The following is a 21088-nucleotide window of genomic DNA, read 5'->3' as shown; positions in this document are numbered from 1 at the left end:
GAAGATAACTATGATGTTTGCTAGTCTCAAAGGAGAAGAGTAACATTGGTGGACTTCTTTAAGATGAGTGTGTGGGAGCAGGTAAAGATTTCCTCTAGCTCAACATACAAATGCCAGGCTTGGGACTTGGGCTTTGTAGAAAGAGGACCACAGATGTATTTATCTACCCTATGACAGGGCTCTAAGAGGGAGCCATCCTAAGAGCTGCCAAACATCTTATCTGGGCCATGTTTTAGAGTATGCTATTTTAAGTCAAAGCTGATGAAATTCTGTTTATGGCTCCAAAGCCAGTGCTGAAGAAAAATGGCCTCAATACCAAGTTAATTCTTGTTATCATCTTAGTACAGTGAAAACAAACCAAGTCACTACCTTGCTACCCAAGTGTCCCAGTACTCTGCACTTACATTTACCACACCAAATGTTGTGTGAAAGCTGGAGAAATACCCTATTTTGGCTCCTGGCTCACCCTCCTGCTTCTTTTCATCCGTGTAGGCTCTCTACCCCTCCCACTCATCTTCCTTTTCTTCTCTTCAGGATGTAGCTAACGTGCTGCTTCTGTCATGTAGAACAAACAAAACCTATAGAAAACTGTTGTACAAGACAGATGCGCTGATTTGAGATGGGAAGCAAACTTCGGATGCTCACTCACCACCCCTTAAAAGCTTTAGTTTACAGCAAAAATAAAAAGTTGTTCTATACTGAGTGCAGGCATCAGCTTGGAAAACTGATAAGAGGAGAAAAATGCCAGATGCATTTTGAATTTGAACAGGACCCTTATTTCCCTGCAGCAAAATGATCGCAACTTTCTTAGAATGATTTAAGAATTCCTCAGAGACATTTTGCCTAGGCCCTTTTGTGGGCCTATCTCGGCGGGCTTTAGAATCCTCCTAACAGGGCTTATCAGAGCAGATTCCAATTTAGAGCAGCAAAAGTCTAGTGTCTGATAGCAGTGCTAGATTTTTTTTTTTAAAGAGACATGATGTTTTATAGTGTTAACAGTTTTGAAAGGTGCTACGTTTCCAGCGAACAGAGTTCTTTTGTGAGAAAGACTCTGAAAAGCATTATTCAGGCGAAAAATGAATCAAAGGGATGGGAATTAAAAAGAGAAAAGTTTGCTGATCTGGAGATTAGAGGCAGCAGGTGTTGACAGGTGCAATTATGACCAAATAATTGAATCCTTTAAGACAGATTTGGTGAGATAAGGCAATACTTGTATACTTACATTAGAAACTTGCTCATAATTAAATATGTAGGCATCCGGCTGTGGATGATACAACCAATACAGAGATCTCAAGCTACTTTATATGCAGGATATAATAGCACTGTAAAATAAGGTAAAATACTGTAATTTTAGCTCAACAGATTTTAATTGGTACAAAAGTTGGAGAGAAGGCTTTGCAGTCGGCATGCTCCTTCAGAGCCCTCATAGCCTGGAACCTCTCTTAGCCCCCAAAGTGGCAGTCAATTCAGCTTCTAAGTTTTTTGGTCTCTAAGAAACTAAAGAAAATAAAGCTTTTCAAAGTTTTTATTAGTGATATTAAAAAATTGTTCCTTGTTCTTTGGTTACAGTGATTCCAGGCATTTCAGTTTTCTTTATGTGTGCCTTAGCCAATGAGAGTGGGTTAGGGAATAAAGTGCTGTTTATTTCAGAAAATGTTCCATCAAAGTCATAAAAGACAACAATCTTGGTCTTGAAATCTAGGAACCTAAAGCCTTGGCCCTATGAAAATTGAGATTATGATACATGCTGCTTCCACATTTTGTTCAGGAATTGGAGGATAGTTCTTTCTTAGGGTCTCTCCATGGAGAAGAAACAAACTTTGTAAAATACAGGGTAATCATTTCTACTTGTAACAGAGCAAAGGGCATCCCCAACATTCCATTAAAAATTGTTAGACATCTTGCTTCAGGCTTTCCTTCTTAATGAAACCATATGATTTATTCTGTTACATTGCATGAGTTTTTTTCCTTCCAAATTCATACTTTCTTTTTTTTCCCTATGTGTACTTGGATTACTTTGTCATCATAATGCTATTAAAGATTCTTAAATTGGCCAGCGAGTTATACTTTTCTGATGACACCTTAATCTGAAATTCAGTAGACTGCTTATTTTCTAATGAAGAATTGATTCTTTAAGGTCTTTGAACCTCTAATATTTTCTTTCCTTTTCCCTTTGTATCTACCAAAATTTTTCTTTACCTTTTACCAATAAGCATTTGGACTTCATTAGATAGATAGTACTTAGATAGATGACTGTCTTCTGCATCAGCCTTTAAAAGTATTTAACAAGCTGGGCATGGTGGTGCATGCTTGTAATCCCAGTACTTGGGAGGCTAAGACTGAAGGATCACAGTTCGTGGCCAGCCTCAGCTACTTAGTGAGGCCCTCAGCAACTTAGACCTTGTTTCAAAATAAAGAATAAAAAATATGCCTGGGCGTGTACCTCAGAGGTAGAATGCCCCTTGGTTTAATCTCCAGTACCACCCCCCACCCCAACAAAAAAGCTGGGGCTGTAGCTTGGAGGTAGAATACCTCTGATTTCAATCCCCAGTGTCACAAAAAAAAGGGGGGGAAGTATTTAACAAGCTAAAAAGAAATCTAGGATGGTACCCGGAGTCTACCACCATTGTACTCATGACCTACACTATTCCATTCTTTTATTATGAGGTACTTAGTATGGTGCCTAGCTCATAGTAAGCATTCAGTGTAACTGTTGTAGGTTTTGGTCACCTTGTCTATTCATACTATGAGCTAATGCTGCTTTCAGCTTTTTCCTGGAGCTTGACATCTGGTCTAATTTGGAATTGTTGTTGCCATATCTTCCTCCAGGATCAGTAGGGGTCCTTTAGTAATAACATCATGAGCTAAAACGGGGGTATTAAGATTTCCCATGTCGGGCCACTTGATTTTAATTCCTACATTGGTGTAGGGTACATGACCTCTTAAAAAGTGGTCACAAGAGTGAATTTATAAGGTCTACTCCCAGCATAGAAGTATGATAGCTATAACTGAACTAAATGCATATAGAGGAGTAATTAGTTACCTATTTATCTTTTGATTACACCTGCTCATTATTCTCCAGTAGCATGGTGTAATTTTAATTGAATTAAACTTAGGCAGCTCAAAATTACATAATCATATTAAGCTTTAGCTTTGAGTAGTAATTGCTTGAAAAGCTAGGAGAGTTTCCAGTGTCATTGGTTATGAGAACAGGTGTCAAATCTGTCTGTGCTTATTATTGCCTGGAGAACTTAAAAGAAATTTAAAAAGACATTCAGGTCTATCTTAGGGCACTTGACTGAATTGGTCTTAGGTGGGGTTTAGCCATTTGGTATTTTAAAAAAATGCTTCTTGAGCAATTTAAAAGATTGAGAACCACTTAGTGGCAGGAAAAGAGACTTAAGACATACCGACTATATTTTCACTGGTTCTAGCAAAGTTGGTTTACTCTCTCCCCATACCCTACTTTATGGCATATCTGCAGATTAAAACAAGAAAGCAAAAAGCACATAGCTTTGGAGTCAGAAGTATTCAATTTCAAATCTTGTCTGTGTCTCTTCTAAAAAGATGGCCTTAGCCACGGTTCTTAAATTTATTGGATTTTGTTTTTTTTATTGGTCAAATGGGTATAATTAAACTTCCTTTTAAGAAAAAATTAAATGACTAATGTGATATCAAAATATGTAATACTGCTATTATGGTTTAGGTTGGGGATGTCCCTAAAAGGCTCATGTGTTGAAGGCATGGTCCCCAGTGTAGAAAGGTTCAGAGGTGGAGCATTGCTGGAGGAGGTGGGTTTCTGGGGCCATGGCCTTGGGGGATGGACGCCCCTTCTTATCTCTCTTTCTCTGCTTCTGGTCACAATAATGTGAGAGCAGCAACCCTCTGCCATGCCTTGTCACCATAGTTTTTCACTTGGAGAAACTGGCTGACTATGAACTAAACTTCAGAAACTATGAGCCCAAATAAACCTTTCCTCTTCTAAGTTGTGTTTGTCAGGTATTTGGGTCATGATAATAGAAAAGTTGCTTAAAACAGTTGTATCCAGTACATAGGAGCTCAGTGTATACTTTATCTTCTCTTTTTCTAGTTTTTTTCTTTCTTTTTTATTGGTGCATTGTTGTTATAATTATTAGTGCAGTACAAGATGGTAAAGGCATATATGCACACATCATTCATTTAACCCTTCCCCAATTCCCATCTCATTTCCTCCCTCCTCCCTCCTTCTCATTGTGGCTTAGTGATTGACTTTGATATGTTTGTGAATGTATATGATGTACATCAGGGAATTTCCCTGTTCCCCATCCCCTCACTCCCAGTTAGGCTTCCTTATATGTGGAGGCCTCCATCTGTGGGTTCTCCTTCATCTAGAATTCCTCCTATGACCCTTTTTCTCCCTAGCTTCCATATATTAGGGAGAACATCTGATTTCTTACTTTTTGTAACTGATTAATCTCAGCATAATGTTCTCCATATCTCTTCAGTGTCCAACTCATGCTGTCAAATTGTTTTCTAAATTATATACTATACAATCATTTTTAGAGTGGTCATCTTCTAAGAGTGAGATTCTGTTTTCCATGTAGTCTAATTTATTGTTTATAGTTTGTGTTGATGCCTTCACTTCAATGATTGTATTCTTCACTTCCTTCAGAGCTTCTTTTTGATTCTTATTTAGGGTGTCAGATTCTTTGTTTTTGTTATTTTTTTCTTGTAGGCTCTCTAAATTCTTCTTGGAAATCCTGTATTATTTCTACTATTAATGTTCTGATTTGTCCTTCTGGTGATCTCTGCAATTCTGTGTTGACGGGTTCTGTTATTGTGGGGTTGTGGGAGCTCATTGCTCCTTGTTATTCCTCCTCCTCATAGTTTCACATTTCTTAAGTGTGTATCTTTGTTGCTTTTGATAGTTTTCTCTTACTCTGTAGATGTCAGCTGATACATATAAGGGCAAGTTGTGTTGTATGCAGTGGTAATGGTTGAGTGAGGAGGAAGATACTGAAGTAGTAAAGGCAAGAATAGGGTAAAATAGAATACAATATCAAGTAGAATGCAAGTTTGAATGTGGTAAGGTAATATATAGTAGAGATTAGAGATAGTGTATATATAAGAGGATTCTAATAACTAGTGTAGAGTATTTAAATATAGTGATATGAAGTGGATTTACTACAATATAATAAAAAGAGAGAAAAGAAAAAAGGGACAAAAAGAAGAGAGTAGATAGGAAAGAAGGAAGAAGCTTGTAAAAGGAGTGGGGAAGAGAGCAAACAAGCATCATACAAACAAATACAAAACAAACAACAAAATGAAGCAACCCTGTGAATATATGAGTACTGAGCAGACTTGGCCTCTATAGACCTCCTGAATTTGTGTGAATTCTTTTAGCCATTTAAGGTTCACTTTCTACATTAGGTTCTTGAGCATGTTCCAAGCACTCTCATTTTCTCTGAAACCTATAGTAATGATGTCAGCTTGTAACCCCACTTTTTTGGTCTCATTCAATGATTGGGACCCTAGCCTGGTGTCTCTCTCTGTCTGTGCAGGTGCCAGGTGCCACTGGTGCCTCTCCCACTGCAAGCCTGAGTCTCTGAGCTCTCAAAAATAGCCTGTCTCACCGGGCGTGGTGGTGCAGGCTTGTAATCCCGGCGCTTGGGAGGTGGAGACAGGAGGATTGCGCAGGTCCGAAGCCAGCCATGCTGGCTTAAGAGATCCTGTTTCCAAAAAAAAAAAAAACATACATACATAAATACATACATATATGTATGTATATATATATGTAGTATATGTGTATATATATGTATATATATGTATGTATATGTATGTGTATATATATGTATATATGTGTATATATATGTATGTATGTATATGTATGTATGTTTGTGTGTATATATATATGTATGTATATACATATACATATACATACATACATACATATATATATATATATATATATATATATATATATATATATAGTCTGGGAGTGTAGCCCAGAGGTAGAAGGGCTTTCAGGAACCCCAGTACCACCAAAAAAAAAAAGCCTGTCTCAGTCTATGCAGGTGGTGGCTGGTATCACTGTGGCTGGACCTAGTGTAAGCGTGGGCTCCACACTTTCCAAAGACCCTGAGCTTGTGTTTTTCCCTGCCTATATAGGCAGTGGGTGCTGCTACATCCAGATGAGTGTATATGTAGGAGTCTATGTTCTCAACTGATAGGGCTCGGTTGGTCTGATTTCTCCCTGGACACCATGATTAGGCAGTCTATGGTAATCTCTGAAGGCCCTACTAGGGTGCTGTGCACTGAGGACTCTAGGTCTCTTTGCATGATTGGCCCTGGGGGCTGTCTGCTAATCTGTGCCTTTGCCATGTCTGACAGCAGACTCCACCCTCACCTTCACGAGGTTGAACCATAAAGTCTCAGACCCTACAAATCTATCACTTGCTGTGCGAATTCCTGTGGCTGTGCTGGGCAGTTGCCCATGGGGATGGCTGGTTCGCTTAAGATGTTGTTGAGCACTGCTCTGGATTTCTGGAGGATGAGGTCGGTTCAACTATTGCTGTAGCAGGTCTAGCTGGGGACCAGGCAGTAGTGTTTCTGTGGAGCATGGGATGGGGAGCTAAATGCTTACAATTTTGATGAGCTGTAGCCACCTACTTTGCTTCAGGGTGATGGCTTTTTGCTAAAGTCTCTAGGGACTGCAATGCCAGCAGTCTTGATGTAATTCGGCTTCTTTTTCTCATTTCACCTTATGTAAAATGAGTGGCTCAGGTATCATTTGTCTTGGTCAACATTTTCACTGCTGTAATCCAAAAAAAAAATGACCACACAACTTAGAATAAGAAAGATTTATTTGCTCACAGTGTTTTGGAGACTTTAGGGTTCAGTTCATGTGAGGCCAGGGTCTGCAGTGCTCAGGGAATGGAAATGGGAATCAGAGAGGGGGAGAGAGCAAGGCTCTTCCCTCACATCACAGGGACTAGAAACAAGAGAGCCAGCAAGCAAGGGGATTCAAAGACAAAGACACAGTCCCTAAGGCCTCACCCCCAGAGACCCACCCTCTCCAGCCACATCTCACCTGCCTAGGTTACCACCCAGTAAATTCATCACAATGGATCTATCCACTGATAAAATTATAGCCCTTAGAAATTGATTATATCAACTATGAATATTAATACATGAACCCTTTAGGGGACATTCTGTATCTAACCATAACAATGTTTAACAACTCCTTGTGCTCTAAATCTAGTGAACTCATTCTCTGCAGGGTGAATGGAGAATAGCTACCTCATATTCTTTTCTGCAAATTCACTTTCTATGCAACAAAGGAAGCTATTGCCATGTAGTTCTCAAAGGATGAATTTGGCATGTCCTTCAGTGTCCTGCCCGCACATTCTCAGTTGGCTGCCCTGCCAACCTGTGTGTTTATGAAGTGTCTGGCCAAGGTTGGGGATGTGGTTTGAGTTGTGGGAGCAAGATTCCTTGATTGAGTGATGTCATGTGTTTTATGTGGGATTCAGTCTCATGTCCTTCACCATCACTCACTTGCTTCAACCACATGACCACCCATCCAACCTATTTTATCCTTGTAATAATTGTGTTAGCACCTGGCATTAGTATTACAGCACTTATTTGGAGTGATATACTTCAAAGGAGAACAGGTGAAATAAAAAACATCTTTCAATGACTTCCTCACTAATTAGTTCTTTGTCAAGAAAATAAAATGTTGCATCTCGATCCATGCCCAGAAAGTCATGAGGGAATTCATTCCAATAAAGCTTGCTAGGAGGGAACAGTTCGTTATTCATGGCAGTGACTCAGGAAGGCGACCGCCTCATTTTGCTGTGACACATTTCTGTCCTTTTCCCGCTTATCCTACTCCAAATGGAAGCTGAGGCAAATGAGAGAGCCAGACTACCAGAGCAGAGAACTAGGAAGTTCTTCCAACGTGCTCTCAGTGTGCTAACTCACAGCAGATACATTCTCTATGGAAAAGCCACTTTGACTCTAGCAGTGGGATCCTTTGCTGTTTGCCAGAGCCTTACAGAGTGTAACAGGGAGACAGCATAATTTAAGGATTAAAGAGCTAGAGCTTTAAAATCCTAAAATCCTAAAATGATTTTAACTATCTTAAAATCCTAAAACTATTTTAGTTTTATCACTATTGATAAAAGACAACAATCACAAATTGAGTATCTTTTTTCTTTTTGCAGTGCTGTGGATTGAACCCCAGGGTTTGGGCATGCTAGGCAAGTGCTCTATCACTGAGCCACACTCCCAACTCTAGTTTAGAAATCTTATTTGACTTTTATTTGTGATTCCAAAATTGGGCAGGCCTTGGAACCACAACACGTTGAAAAATTTCAGGGCTGCAACATGGTCATGTATGGGCAGAAAACAGAATTGATTTACAAAGATGCTTTACTTGGTGCTTTACTATATTTAAATCAGCTGGCCACCTGGGATTGACTGAAGCTCAGAAGCTGGAAGACTTAGCTATTTGTTACAAGAGTATACTTTTTTGGTGTGTGTGTGTGTGTGTGTGTGTGTGTGTGTGTGTGTGTGTGTGTTACTGGGGATAAAACTACTCAGGGGCATTCTACCTCTGGGCTGCATCCCTAGCTCTATTTTTAATTTTGAAACAGGGCCTCACTAAATTGCAGAGGGCTCACTAAATAGCTTAGGCTGTCCTCAAACCTGCATGCAATCTTCCTGTCTCAGCCTCTCAAGTATTAGGATTACAAGTGTACTCCACCAAGCCCGGCTCACAAGAGTATACTCCTAAATTGGATTTTCTTTTAGTTTATGTACTAAGGTTGCAGTGTGTTACATAAGAACTCAAGTACAGGGGTATCCTCAGGCCTAAAATTAATTTAACATAGTCTATAGCAAGAATTGACAAACATTTTCTGTAAAGGGCCAGCTGTAATTATTTTACTCAGTTCTGCAGTTGTAGTTAAAAATGTTCACAGACAATACATAAACAAATGACCATGACTACTTTCCAGGAAAACTTTACTTGTAAAAACAGGCAGTGGGCCATATTGGACTGTTGCTACAGTTTGCCCATTCTGACTTATAGGAACTTTCACTAATAAGTTAGTTTGATTTTCTAAGATTGTCTTAAGGATTAGAATATGTAGTATATAAAATGAAATACTATGTGGTGAACATAAGTAAACAACCCAAGACAGTAGTGGCTTTTATTAAAAATATTACCTAGAGCCGGGCGTGGTGGTGCATGCTTGTAATCCCAGCATTCCGGAGGCTGAGACCAGAGGATCCTGGTTCGTGGACAGCCTCAGCTACTTAGTGAGGCCCTCTGCAACTCAGTGAGACCCGGTTTCAAAATAAAGAATAAAAAGTAGGGCAGGGGGTATAGCTCGGAGGTCGAATGCCCCTGGTTTCCATCCCCAAACCCGCAAAAAAAAAATATTACCTATCATTTTTAAATACCTTTATTAGTAACTATATATCACAATGAAGTTCCAAGTGACACAAACACAGTTGCACACAGCCTTTGGTGTATTTCCTTTTGCATTCTTTCCCATCCCCCTTCTTCCTCGCACATGTTGGTGAGACTGGCAGTACTACCTTCATATACGGACATAGCATTATTTGAACTATTTCTTTCATTGAGTTTCCTCTTTATCCTCTTTAATTCTATCCCCACGCCCCTTCCATCATTCTACTGATCTCTCTCCTCATTTATCTAAAGTCCCTCATGTTTTCTATTTTCTCTCTAGTTTCCATATATGAGATGAAACAAAAAGTACTTTATGTCATATACCTTCAATTTGTCATTGATTGTGAGATGCATCTGGATTTCAGAGATGTTAAAGTATGACTAATAGTAATGACAGTAACAAGTTTATGTTTTGGATTTTAAGTCCTTTTCTACCAGTGGTAGTTTAAACATTTATTTGTGATATTTTTTTTCTTGTCAGAGACACATGCCATGAACTCTTGGGACATGTTCCACTGCTTGCAGACCCGAAGTTTGCTCAATTTTCACAAGAAATAGGTCTGGCATCTTTGGGAGCATCGGATGAAGACGTTCAGAAACTAGCCACGGTGAGTTAATTTTCAACTTAAAAGAAATCTGTTTTATGTCCGCTTGTAAGATGAAGAAAAATTCAGTCATGGATTACTAGTTATAGACAGGTATTCTGGAGGAAGCATGGTTTATCCTTCCATATTGTGCTCTTTGAAAGCACAATGAATTACTGTCATATTGACCTCTGAAATATTTGAATTTTATACTTGGTCAGGAGTCAGCTAGATGAAAAGAGCTGGAGAGTAAGTATTTCAGGCTTGTGGGCCACATAGTCTCTGTTATGATTTACTTAGCTCCACTATTGTGGTGCAAAAGCAGCCGTGGATAGTACATAAATGAATGAGTTAGGCTGCGTTCCAATAAAACTTTATTTACAAAGGCTGCTGGTGAGTCAGATTTGGCCTACATGCTATATAGTTTGCTAAATTTCGTAGAAATCTTCGTACTAGAAAATGGTGTAGATTTATGGTAAAATAGCAGTTGTATCTGGGATTATCTCTTTGACTAGTTGATGTGGTTGTGGAAAGATGTAATTTGAGTTAGTAGCAAGAAACTCAGGCTCCACAATTATTCTATGTATAAAACCAGAATAAGATTTATTTTTTTGAAGATTTAAAGAAGTTTATTAGAAAGGTAGAAATACAGAAAATAGAAATACAGCCCCATGCCAAAATGGCATGGGAGGGTGACTCGAAATGAATACACCCCAGAATAAGATTTAATAGATGCTGATATAAGCAAGGTTCTTCCCCCAAGAATCAATATAAGAGGAAAGGTGTGATGTTGGCTGCAGTCTTTAAGCTGTTGGAAAGCCAGATCTAGCAAGCTCATATGCCTTACCTTAGCCTCAGTTTAAAGAGCACAGGAAAAGAAAGGTTTAGGAAGCTCCATTATCGATGGAGACCAGACAGCCTGAATAAATAAAGCCACTAGGGAAGAAAAGGAGGATCTTAGATTATATGTATTTGGCTCTGGACTACATCAATGGCATAGTAGATATACAGGAATATTCTTTACGCTTACCAAGAAAGAGGTTTCTCTTAGATTTCTTTGCACATAGCTTGTTCATTATTTCTCCTCTTCCTCCCTCCTCCTTCCTCTTTCCTCCTTCCTCCTCCCCCCTCCTCCTTTTTTACAGTACTGGGGATGGAAACCAAGGGCAATCTACCTCCAAGCTACAGCCCCAGCCCTACTTCTTAGTCTTTTTATGTTTGAAACAGGGTCTCACTGATTTGCAAAGGGCCTCACTAAGTAGCTGAGGCTGTCCATGAACCGAGATCCTCCAGTCTGTGCCTCCCAAATGCTGGGATTACAAGTGTGTGCCACCACACCTGGCCCCAGTATATCTGCTATTTTCTACTTTTGATAGACATAGGAATTGTGAATATTTCTTATAAATAAAGTACAAACACCATATAAATGGCAGTGACCCTTGATGTCAGTGTGGGAATGGATGAAGTTAGTGGGAACTGTGGTAATAGAGGGGACATATGCCTCTTGCACAGCTGGAGACTGCTTCCCAGATCCCACTGATGGGTACAAGTATTGTTGCAGGGCTTGTGTTGCCAAATTTTGAGAAGATTGGCAATGTATGTTGCAAAATAAAATTTAGTGATTTTAAAATTTTGACTCACTAAGGAAAAAAAAACCACCATTATGAGCTAAGGAAAATATATTTGTGGACTGTATCCTGACTTTTAACTTGTAACTTAAATTTGTAGGAATTATCTCTCTGTCTTTCTCTCTTTGGTACTGGGGATTGAATTCAGGGGAATTCTAACTCTAAGCTACACTCCCAGCCCTTTTTATTTGGAAACAGGGTCTTGGTAAGTTGCTGAAGGTCTTGCTAAATTGTTGAGGCTGGCCTTGAACCTTTGAAGGGATTGTATCTATTAATGGTTTAAACAACATATATTTATTATCTCATAGTTTCAATGGTTAGAAATTTGAGAGCAGCTTAGCTGACAGGTTCTGGCTCAGAGACTGTTAGGAGGTTGTAGTTAAGATGTTGGCTGGACCAGCAGTTGTCTGAAGGGTTGGGAGCCTGTTTCCAGGATGGCTCACCCATGTGGCTATTGGCAGGAAGCCTCTTCTCCTCCCTATGCCAGCCTCTCCATATGCTAAGTGAAATCCTGGCATCTTCCATAGCAAGTGAATAGGGGACATCTGCAATGCCCTTTGTGACTGATGACATACTAGTCGTGTTGGCTGTAATCTATTCATTAGAGGGGTTTCCCTCCAGGGAGAGAAATTTGATTTTACTTTTTAGTGAAAGGAGTTTCCAAGTATTGAAAAAAGATATTCCAAGCAAATGAGATCTGAAAACAAGCAGGAGTACCTATACTCAAAGTTGAAAGAATAGTTTTAAGAAAAAATTAGAAGAGACAAAGAAGGTCATTATATATTGGTCAAAAGAACAGTATATCAAGGAGATATAATTATAAATACATATGCACTAAATATCATAGTACTTGATTTCATAAAAAAATGTTACTGGATATAAAGGGTGAGATACACCTTAATACAATAATTGTGGGTGACTTTAATACCTTACTTCACCAACAGAAAGATATCCAAACCAAAAATAATCAACAAAGATACAGAGTTAAATTAGACTATAAATAGATTAAATGGACTTAAAATACATTTATAGAGTATTCCACTGAACAGTTGTAGAATAGATATTCTTTTCATCAGCACATGGACAATTTTCTAAAATATACCATATATTAGACTGCAAAGCAAGTCTTAAATTTAAAAAAAGAAATAATTTCTTGCATCACAATGTGCTAAAACTAGAAATCAGCAGCAAAAGAAACTTTAGAAATTTTACAAATGCATAGATATTGAACAACACACTTTTCAATGAGCAGTGGGATAGAAGAAAAGAGAGGAAATTAAAAAATTCTTTGTATCAAACAAAAATGGAAACAACATACCAAAATCTGTGAGATATAGCAAAAGTGATAAGAAAAATTTGTAGCAATATGTTCCTACAATAAAAAGTGCAAATAATCTAGTGATGCATTTCAAGGTCTTAGAAAAATAGTAACAAATTGGGCCGGGCGTGGTGGCGCACGCTTGTAATCCCTGCGCTTGGGAGGCGGAGAAAGGAGGATTGCGCAGGTTCGAAGCCAGCCGCGCTGGCGTAAGAGACCCTGTTTCAAAAATATAAAAATAGGTCTGGGAGTGTAGTCCAGAGGTAGAAGGGCTTCCAGGAACCCCAGTACCACCAAAAAAAATTTTTTTGGCATTGAGGATGGAACCCAGAGGAATTCTACCTCTGAGCTAAAACCCCATACCTATTTATTTTTATTTTGAAAGAATGTCTCACTAGGTTGATGAGCGACTCACTACTTTCTTAAGCTGTCTTTGAACCTGTGATCCTCTTGTCTCATGCTTGTAATCTCAGTGTGTTACCATGCCAGGCTAGGGAATAGTTTTGAAAGACTATATGCCAATAAATTGGAAAGTGCTAGGAGAAATGGACAAATTGCTAGTCACATATGACCTATAAATTTAATTGATCTACCTAAGTAGATCAATTAAAAGTAATAAAATAGAGCAGTAATAAAAAATCCCCCCCACAAAAGTACAGGCCCAGATTGATTCACTGCTGAATTTTACCATACTTTCCCCCCCTCCTTTTGGTATTGGGAATTGAGCCCAGGGACACTCTACTTAGATTTATACTCCTAGCACTTTATATTTTTTGAAACAGGGTCTTATTAGTTGCTTAGCGTTTTGCTAAATTGTTGAGGCTGGCCTCAAATCTGTGATTCTCCTGTCTCAATTTCCCAGGTACTGGGATTACAAACATATACTGCCATGGCTGGATTTTACCAGACTTTTACAGAATACAGTGGTCCTCAAACTATACCATAAATTAGAAAGGAATGGAACTCTTCCACACTCATTCTATGAAGCCAGTATTATCCTGATACCAAAGCCTGATAAGGATAACATAACAACAGTAACAGCAGCAGCAACAACAATAACAACAAAACTATAGACTATTATTTGTGATGAATATAGGTATAAAGATCATCAACAAATACTTACAAAATAGTTCAAGAGCACATTAAAAAGACAATATGCCATTATCAAGTTGGCTTCATTCCAAGGATGTAAGGATGGTTCAACATATACAAATAAGTAAATGTAATATAGCACATAGGGTTAAGGACAAGAATCACATGATTACCTCACTAGGTGTTGAAAAGCCTTTGAAAAAACTCAGCATCCCATCATGATTAAAGCTATGAATAAATGAGATATAGAAAAATTATGCCTCAACACCATAAAGGCTATATATGACAAATTTATAGCCAACATTGTACTGAATAGGGAAAAGATGAGCGTATTTTTTCTAAGTCAGGAACAATACAAGGATGTTGACTCTGACTGCTTTTACTCATTATAGTATTTGAAAATATTAGACACTGAAATCAGGCAAGAGAAAGAAGTAAAATATAGGAAAAAATAAAAAATAAAAATAATGAAGTCAAACTATCCCTATTTTTTCTATAAAAAATAGGAAAGAAGTCAGATTATTCCTATTTGTAGATGATATGATTCTATACTAAGAATTCTCAAGACTTTGCCAATAAACAAATTCAGTAAAGTAGTGGGATACAAAATAAATATGCAAATCAAAAACTATACTGAGATTCCATCTCACCCATGTTAAAATTGCTATAAGAAGAAAAAAATGCTGGTGAGGAGGCATGCATATTAATGACTCTTAAGACATCTACTGCTAGGCATGGTGGTGCACACTTGTAATCTCAGTACATGGGAGGCTGAGACAGGAAGATTGCAGGTTCTCGGCCAGCCTCAGCTACTTAGTGAGGCCCTCTGCAACTTAGTGAGACCCTGTTTCAAAATAAATAGATAGAATGCCTCTGGGTTTGGTCTCAGTACTATAAAAACAAAACCAAAAAAGACATACTGAAACTAGAAGGCGTATTTAATGACTGACTTGCAAAGACTGAAAGATGAAGAGTTCAGGTCTTACTGGAAGGGTAAAAAGCCCTATGGTCAGGAGAACATGGTGGCTGACGAGGCCAGATGAAAAATGGGAGCGTTGTAAGTCGATTTTCTTAGAGTTGTTGCATTATGTCCCCTAAAGAAGTAGTAGAATGAAATGAGAGATGAGATGCACCAAAGGAGAAAAGTGTGTAGAGAGGACCAGTGGAAAACTATGGAAACCACAATTTGTGCAGAACAGTAAGACAGATTGTATTAGTCTTCTACTTTAAGTGAAATTTATGTTATTAGAGATTCTGTTTATATAGTGCCTGGCTTTCCTAGTTTAGTAAATTTAACTGCTTATGATAAAGACAGTTTTGCCTAGTGAGAACAGACACTTAATAACTTTCCGTGATGTACTGTCAACAAATCGAAGGAAGAAAACAACCTCCACTAGGATTAATTGGCACATCCAAACTCAGTTTTGTCCAAACCTACTTTTGGAATTCTGAGTCTAATTTTCAAAGGCTATCTTGCCTGTAGCCACTGTGTCTCCCTGCTATATTTCTGCATGATATTTATTTTGACATTTTAATAATGATCAGTTTTGAGAATGAAGCTACCTCCACTGTTTTATGTGGGCAATGTCCTGAGAACCATTTAAATGAAACTCTTTTGTATCTGAAGAAATTAATGATGATGCTTGGAAAATGTATTTCGAATGCATTGTTGTATATGTAAATAATTTGCCCCCTGGTGGATAATGAAGAAGGCCACTGGAGTTGGCAGCTGGATTCTTTTCATACTTATCAGAGCTGTCCAAGGTCTGTGCAGGATAGATATGCAAAAATATTCCCAATAAGGGCTGCTTAGTGTGCGTTAGAATTTTGAGACAAGCCATCTTCTATTGTCATTCTGGATAAACGGGATTTAATGGATTAATGTGTACATTAGGCTTGTAAAGTTAAATACCTTCGATGTCCAGGTAGGTAGCAAATGTGTGAAAAGGCCTGAGAAAAAATGACAAGGAATATCTGAGCCTTTAAAGAACTGGAGAATATCTATAGAATAGATGTTCTATAACAGAAGGCCTTCGGGTTCAAAAGTTAAATCACAACTGCAAATCATGACTGAATGCAAAGATAACTACAGGATCTCGGTTACCAGCCTTTGTCTCTGAAGCTGGATTTTACATTAGACTATATCTGCTTGAGGGATAAGCTCCTGCTGGATATATATTTGCATATATTTTACATCCTCAATTACTGTTTGCTGAACAACAGAATATTTTTTTCTAAGAAAAGATGATCATTACAGTGTTCAGTAGAGATAAGTATCTTATTGTGGTTGATGGTGACTTGGTTTGAATTATAACTTTACACATTTACAAACACCAATCTCACACATATGCCCTGAGTGTGTATTAAAGATTTATTTGACTCATTAATTAAGGAAAAGCACCATGATCCATCTAGTTCAAAGAATAATTTGAGGAATGAATATATAGTCACAGAAAGGATGAATTCTGGAATTAGGTACAAAATGATTTATGTTGCTTTAGGCAACAGGGTCCTAACCTTGAGGTGGTCTTTTTTTAAATTTTTTTTACTAGTCAGAAATCACTTTCATATTGGGTGGACAAAAACAATTTGCAAATTTTTAATTTTCACAAGTTAACCTTTAACTTTACAACATGTGAACCCTAATCAATAGTAAACAAAAAGTCAGAAGAAGATTTTATCCCTTAGATCAGTGCTTTACAAACTGTCGTGTGTATAAAATACCCTAGGGATTTCGTTCAGATGTAAATTCTAACAGTGTAGGCCTGGAGGGGATGGGGAGGGGGCTGAGATTCTGGATTTATGAACAAGATCCAGATGCTGCTGGTCCAAGGCCCACACTTTGGTGACAGGAGAAGCAGGTGAAGGGAGGTAGGCCTGCGACACAATGCTTGTGCTTGTCTTTCAGGAGGGACAGAGTAATCTTTCAGCCTCATTTCCATGTTTTGAATATTTTCTAAAACCCGTATTTATAGGGCATCATCAGGTGAACACCACAGTGTGAGATGGGTTTCTTTATGCCTCACTTGTCTAAGGGCTGACAGTGGACCCTTGTATTGAGGACAGCTAGGGCATCGGTTCTGTTCGGTGTATCTGCTTTCATACGCTCCCTTTGCTAAGACAAATTATTAATTTGCACAGGTGTGTACAAACAGAAATTTACCGATCAAGTGAACTTAGGAACTTGTCCTAGAAATACATTGATTTCCCTCTCCCCAAATGTTAGGAAATGTAAAGGAGCATCTTTCACCACATGGTGTAGCTCATCCTCTGACGCAGATGGCTTCAATTCAGTCTATTCATCCCTCACATCATAAAAGCATTTTGCAAAAAAGCTGTGCATCATCTGTAGGAAAAGCAATCAGCATGAATACACCACAGATGTTTCCCAGGCAGAAAGAATCGGCCTCTGGCCCAGTTGGAATTTCCCGTAGACAAAGTTTTAGGTCATCCATTCAGTTCTGCTGACCCTGTTTACTTTCACTTTCTGATTGAAGGGATTCTTTTATGGGGTCTTGATAATGTTGATGAGAGAAATGTCTTAACTAAGGTTAATGAAGAAATAAACATTTCCTGGGAGTGCTATAAAATAAGGGATCCATGGGTAAATGTGTTTGGGAAACATGGGGTTAAATAAACAAACAGCTTTTTAAAGTACAGGATTTTCTAGAAAGTTTAATACAACAATATGCAGAGCAAACCTCCCAAAGTGATAAAAACTTATTTTTTAAACTTAACCATGTTTCCTCCATGCTAACATGCCAATGGAGGTAAAACATACTGTTAATGTTGTTTGTTAGTTTATGGGAAAAAAGATTTACTTAGAAACATTTTTTTTATAAATTTATTTATTTTTATTGGTGCACTGTATTCATACATCATAGTAGGATACATACTTTTGTAGACATACATGCACACTTTTCCCAGTCAGCCCCCACCCAATCCCCACCCCATTCTCTCCCTATCCCTCCCTCCCATGCTTGGCTTAGTAGTTGACATCTAGTATTATGGCAATTTATCTAAAATTAAAAATGATAATCTCACATAACAGTTTCATTTGTCTGATACCAAGCTTTTGATGACGATAACATTTCAATATTTCTTTTTGCTTTCTTTCTTACTTTCTTTTTTTCTATTTTTTAGGTGAAACTATCATATATTTATATATTTATTTTTCAGAAAAAAATCTATCCTAATATGGAATATGGACACTAGGTACCCAAAAAGATCTTGAAAAAGAACAAAGCTAGAAGATATATATTTTCTGACTTCAAACCATATAAAGCTACAATAATTGAAACAGTGTAGTACTATTCTAAAGGCAGATATATAAACCATTGGAGTTAAATAAAAGCCTAGAGCTAAATTCTTCCCTATATTGTCAAGTTATTTTTGACAAGGTTTCCACAAACATTTGGTGGTGGAAATATTAATCTTTTAACTAAATATTGTTAAAAAATAATAATTACATGGAAAAGAATAAAATTGGACCCTTACCTAATCCCATATACAAATATTAACTCAAAATAGATAATAGACCTAAATATAAATCTTAAGACTATAAACTTTTAGGAGAAAATCTGGGTCATTAAACCTCACAACATTGAAATTGGCAGTGATTTCTTGGTTATGATTTCAAAGGCACAGGCAACAGAGGAGTATACAAACTCCCTAAAAAAAAATTGTATATCCAAAGACAATGTACACAGAGTTAACAGTTACTAATAGAATGGGATAAAATATTTCCAAATGCTATATCTGAAGGTGTATTAATATTCCAACTAGGAATCCTAAAAATTAACAACAATAAAGGCAAACAATACCCTTTAGAGATAGGTAAAAGACTAACATAAATAATGAATCTCCACAGATAACCAATCTTAGTTGTTTGTTGGATGGAAAATCTTGTTTCTCTAGTTCTGGAGTGTGTTACCTATTTCTTCTTTGTAGTTAATCTCTTTGAGTATTTTCTCTAGTGCTGGTTTTGAAGACATAAATTCCTTCAGTTTCTGTTTGTCATGGAAGCTTCTTATTTCTCCTTCTAATTTGATAGAAAGTTTTGCTGGGTAGGAAATTTTTGGCTGGAAGTTGTTTTCTTTCAGAGTTTGGAATATGTTACTCCAAGCCCTTCTGGCTCTCATAACTTGGTTTGGGAAGTCTGGAGTGATTCTAATTGGTTTGTCTCTGAATGTCACTTGGCCCTTTGCTTTTGTTGCCTTTAAGATTCTCTGCTTGGCTTCCACATTGGTCATTTTGACAATTATGTGGCGTGGGGATCCTCTTCTCCGATCCTGTCTAAAGGGAGTTCTATAAGTTTCCTGGACCTGTGTATCGACCTCTTGCTCTATGTCTGGAAAATTTTCTGCTATTACTTCCTTGAAGAGATTGTTGATCCCTTTGGTTTCACTTTCTTCTCCCTCCTCTATTCCAATTATTCTTAGGTTAGCTCTCTTAAAATGGGCCCATATTTCTTCAATGTCAGATTCCTGCTGTCGGATATTTTTTTCTAGATTAGAAACTATGCGTTCATTTTTGGATTGCTCATCTTCTAAGAGCGAGATTCTGTTCTCCATGTGTTCTAATCGGTTGTTTGTGCTTTGAATTGAGGCCTTTACTTCATTAATTGCATCCTTTATCTCTTTTTGGCTCTCTCTGAGTTCTTTTCGAAGCACCTCTATTATTTCTACAGTTATTTTCCTGATTTGATCTTCTAGAAATCTCTGATTTTCAGTTTTATCGGGTTCTGATGTTGTGGGGTTGTGGGCATTTATTGCTCCGGTATTATTCCTCTTTCCCATGATTTCGGATGTTTGTGCCTTCTCTGGGTTCTTCCCTTGGGTCACTATGACTTCACTTAAGGTGCTCTGGATCTCGAGTCAGTAGTATCTCAGACCCCACTACACCTTTACTGGGTTGTATCACAGAGTCTCCGACCCAGAGAGTCGATAGAGGCTGCTTTAGACTGTGGAGGGTGCCAGGTTGCACGTTCTCCTATGGTGTGATATCTCTGCCACCGCCCCTCCCCCACTGGGTCAAGTCCCAGGGAGTACAGTACTGGGATTTGACTCACTGTTCTTGAGTACGCAGATGTAGCTGTACTGAACTCGTTGAATTCTCTGCTGCTGCCGCCGGTGGCAATATGGCGCCTCTGCTACGCCCTCGGCTGTGGGGCTGGTGTTTTTCTTCTTGGTTTTGGTTTCCACTCTGAATCCCTGCAGCGTGTGCTGAGTTCGGCCACTGGGAACTTTAGATGCTCTCTGCGCGGAGAAATCCCGCCTGGCTGTTCCGCAGTGGCTCACCTCGGCTTGCTGTAGCCGTCCCGTGAATTCGCCGGCAGTATGGCGCTGCTGCTGCTGCGTCTGCCGCGTCCTCGGGCGATAGGCCGGTTATCTCCTCTGTGGCTCTGTTCTCAGTCCGCTTTCTCTCTGGAGCCTGGTGATTTTTTGTTTCACTGGTGATGGTGTTTTCTGGCTATGAAAGGCGCTTATTTTGTGGTAATGGAGGTTTGTTGTTAGCGGGGCTCTTAATCCCCGCTTTTCTCGGTCGCCATCCTAGAAACATTTTTGACATTGTAAAATGAAGCTTCATTGTGGAAATGTTAACATGTGAAAATAGTTAACTTGAGAGTTAAAAAAAATTCATGATATGGCAACAGTTTATTGTTTGGAATGGGCATTAGTATCCCAAGGAATTAATAATATTCCAACGAGCTCAGTTTAGGATTTATAAGTGTAGATTGTTTTCAGAAAGGGTAGAACTCATTGTTTCCAGATCACCAGCTAATTTTTTTTTTTCAGGAAGAAATTGTCAGGAAATTAGCAATGCAGGGTTCTGTTTGTATTTTCCTTTATCAAAAAGAATAATTATTGTTTCTAGTAAATGAATTTGCATTGATTGGGTCTTTCCATGGCCATGAATCAAGTGAGTTAGAATTTCTAGGGATAACCAGAACTGTTTCAGGTGGAGAGTGGTATTGAAACATATAGTCAGTTTTGAACAATCAACTATA

At 38.3% G+C, this 21088-nt stretch overlaps 1 protein-coding gene across 1 annotated transcript in view; it reads left to right on the top strand.

The window, feature by feature from the left end:
• TPH2 (tryptophan hydroxylase 2) overlaps positions 1 to 21088 on the top strand; it is a gene marked incomplete at both ends in the record, with an annotated part of 110505 nt that overhangs the window by 59176 nt on the left and 30241 nt on the right. The window contains one exon of the mRNA XM_080705784.1: positions 9939 to 10065. Within this exon, the coding sequence (XP_080561910.1) occupies positions 9939 to 10065 (127 nt within the window). The remainder of the gene's footprint in view (positions 1 to 9938; positions 10066 to 21088) is intronic.

This window comes from Muscardinus avellanarius, assembly GCF_963383645.1.
Source record: "Muscardinus avellanarius genome assembly, chromosome: 11".
Lineage (NCBI taxonomy): Eukaryota > Metazoa > Chordata > Mammalia > Rodentia > Gliridae > Muscardinus > Muscardinus avellanarius.
Note: the sequence above shows the minus strand (reverse complement) of the source record. Positions and strands in the feature narration are given on the sequence as shown.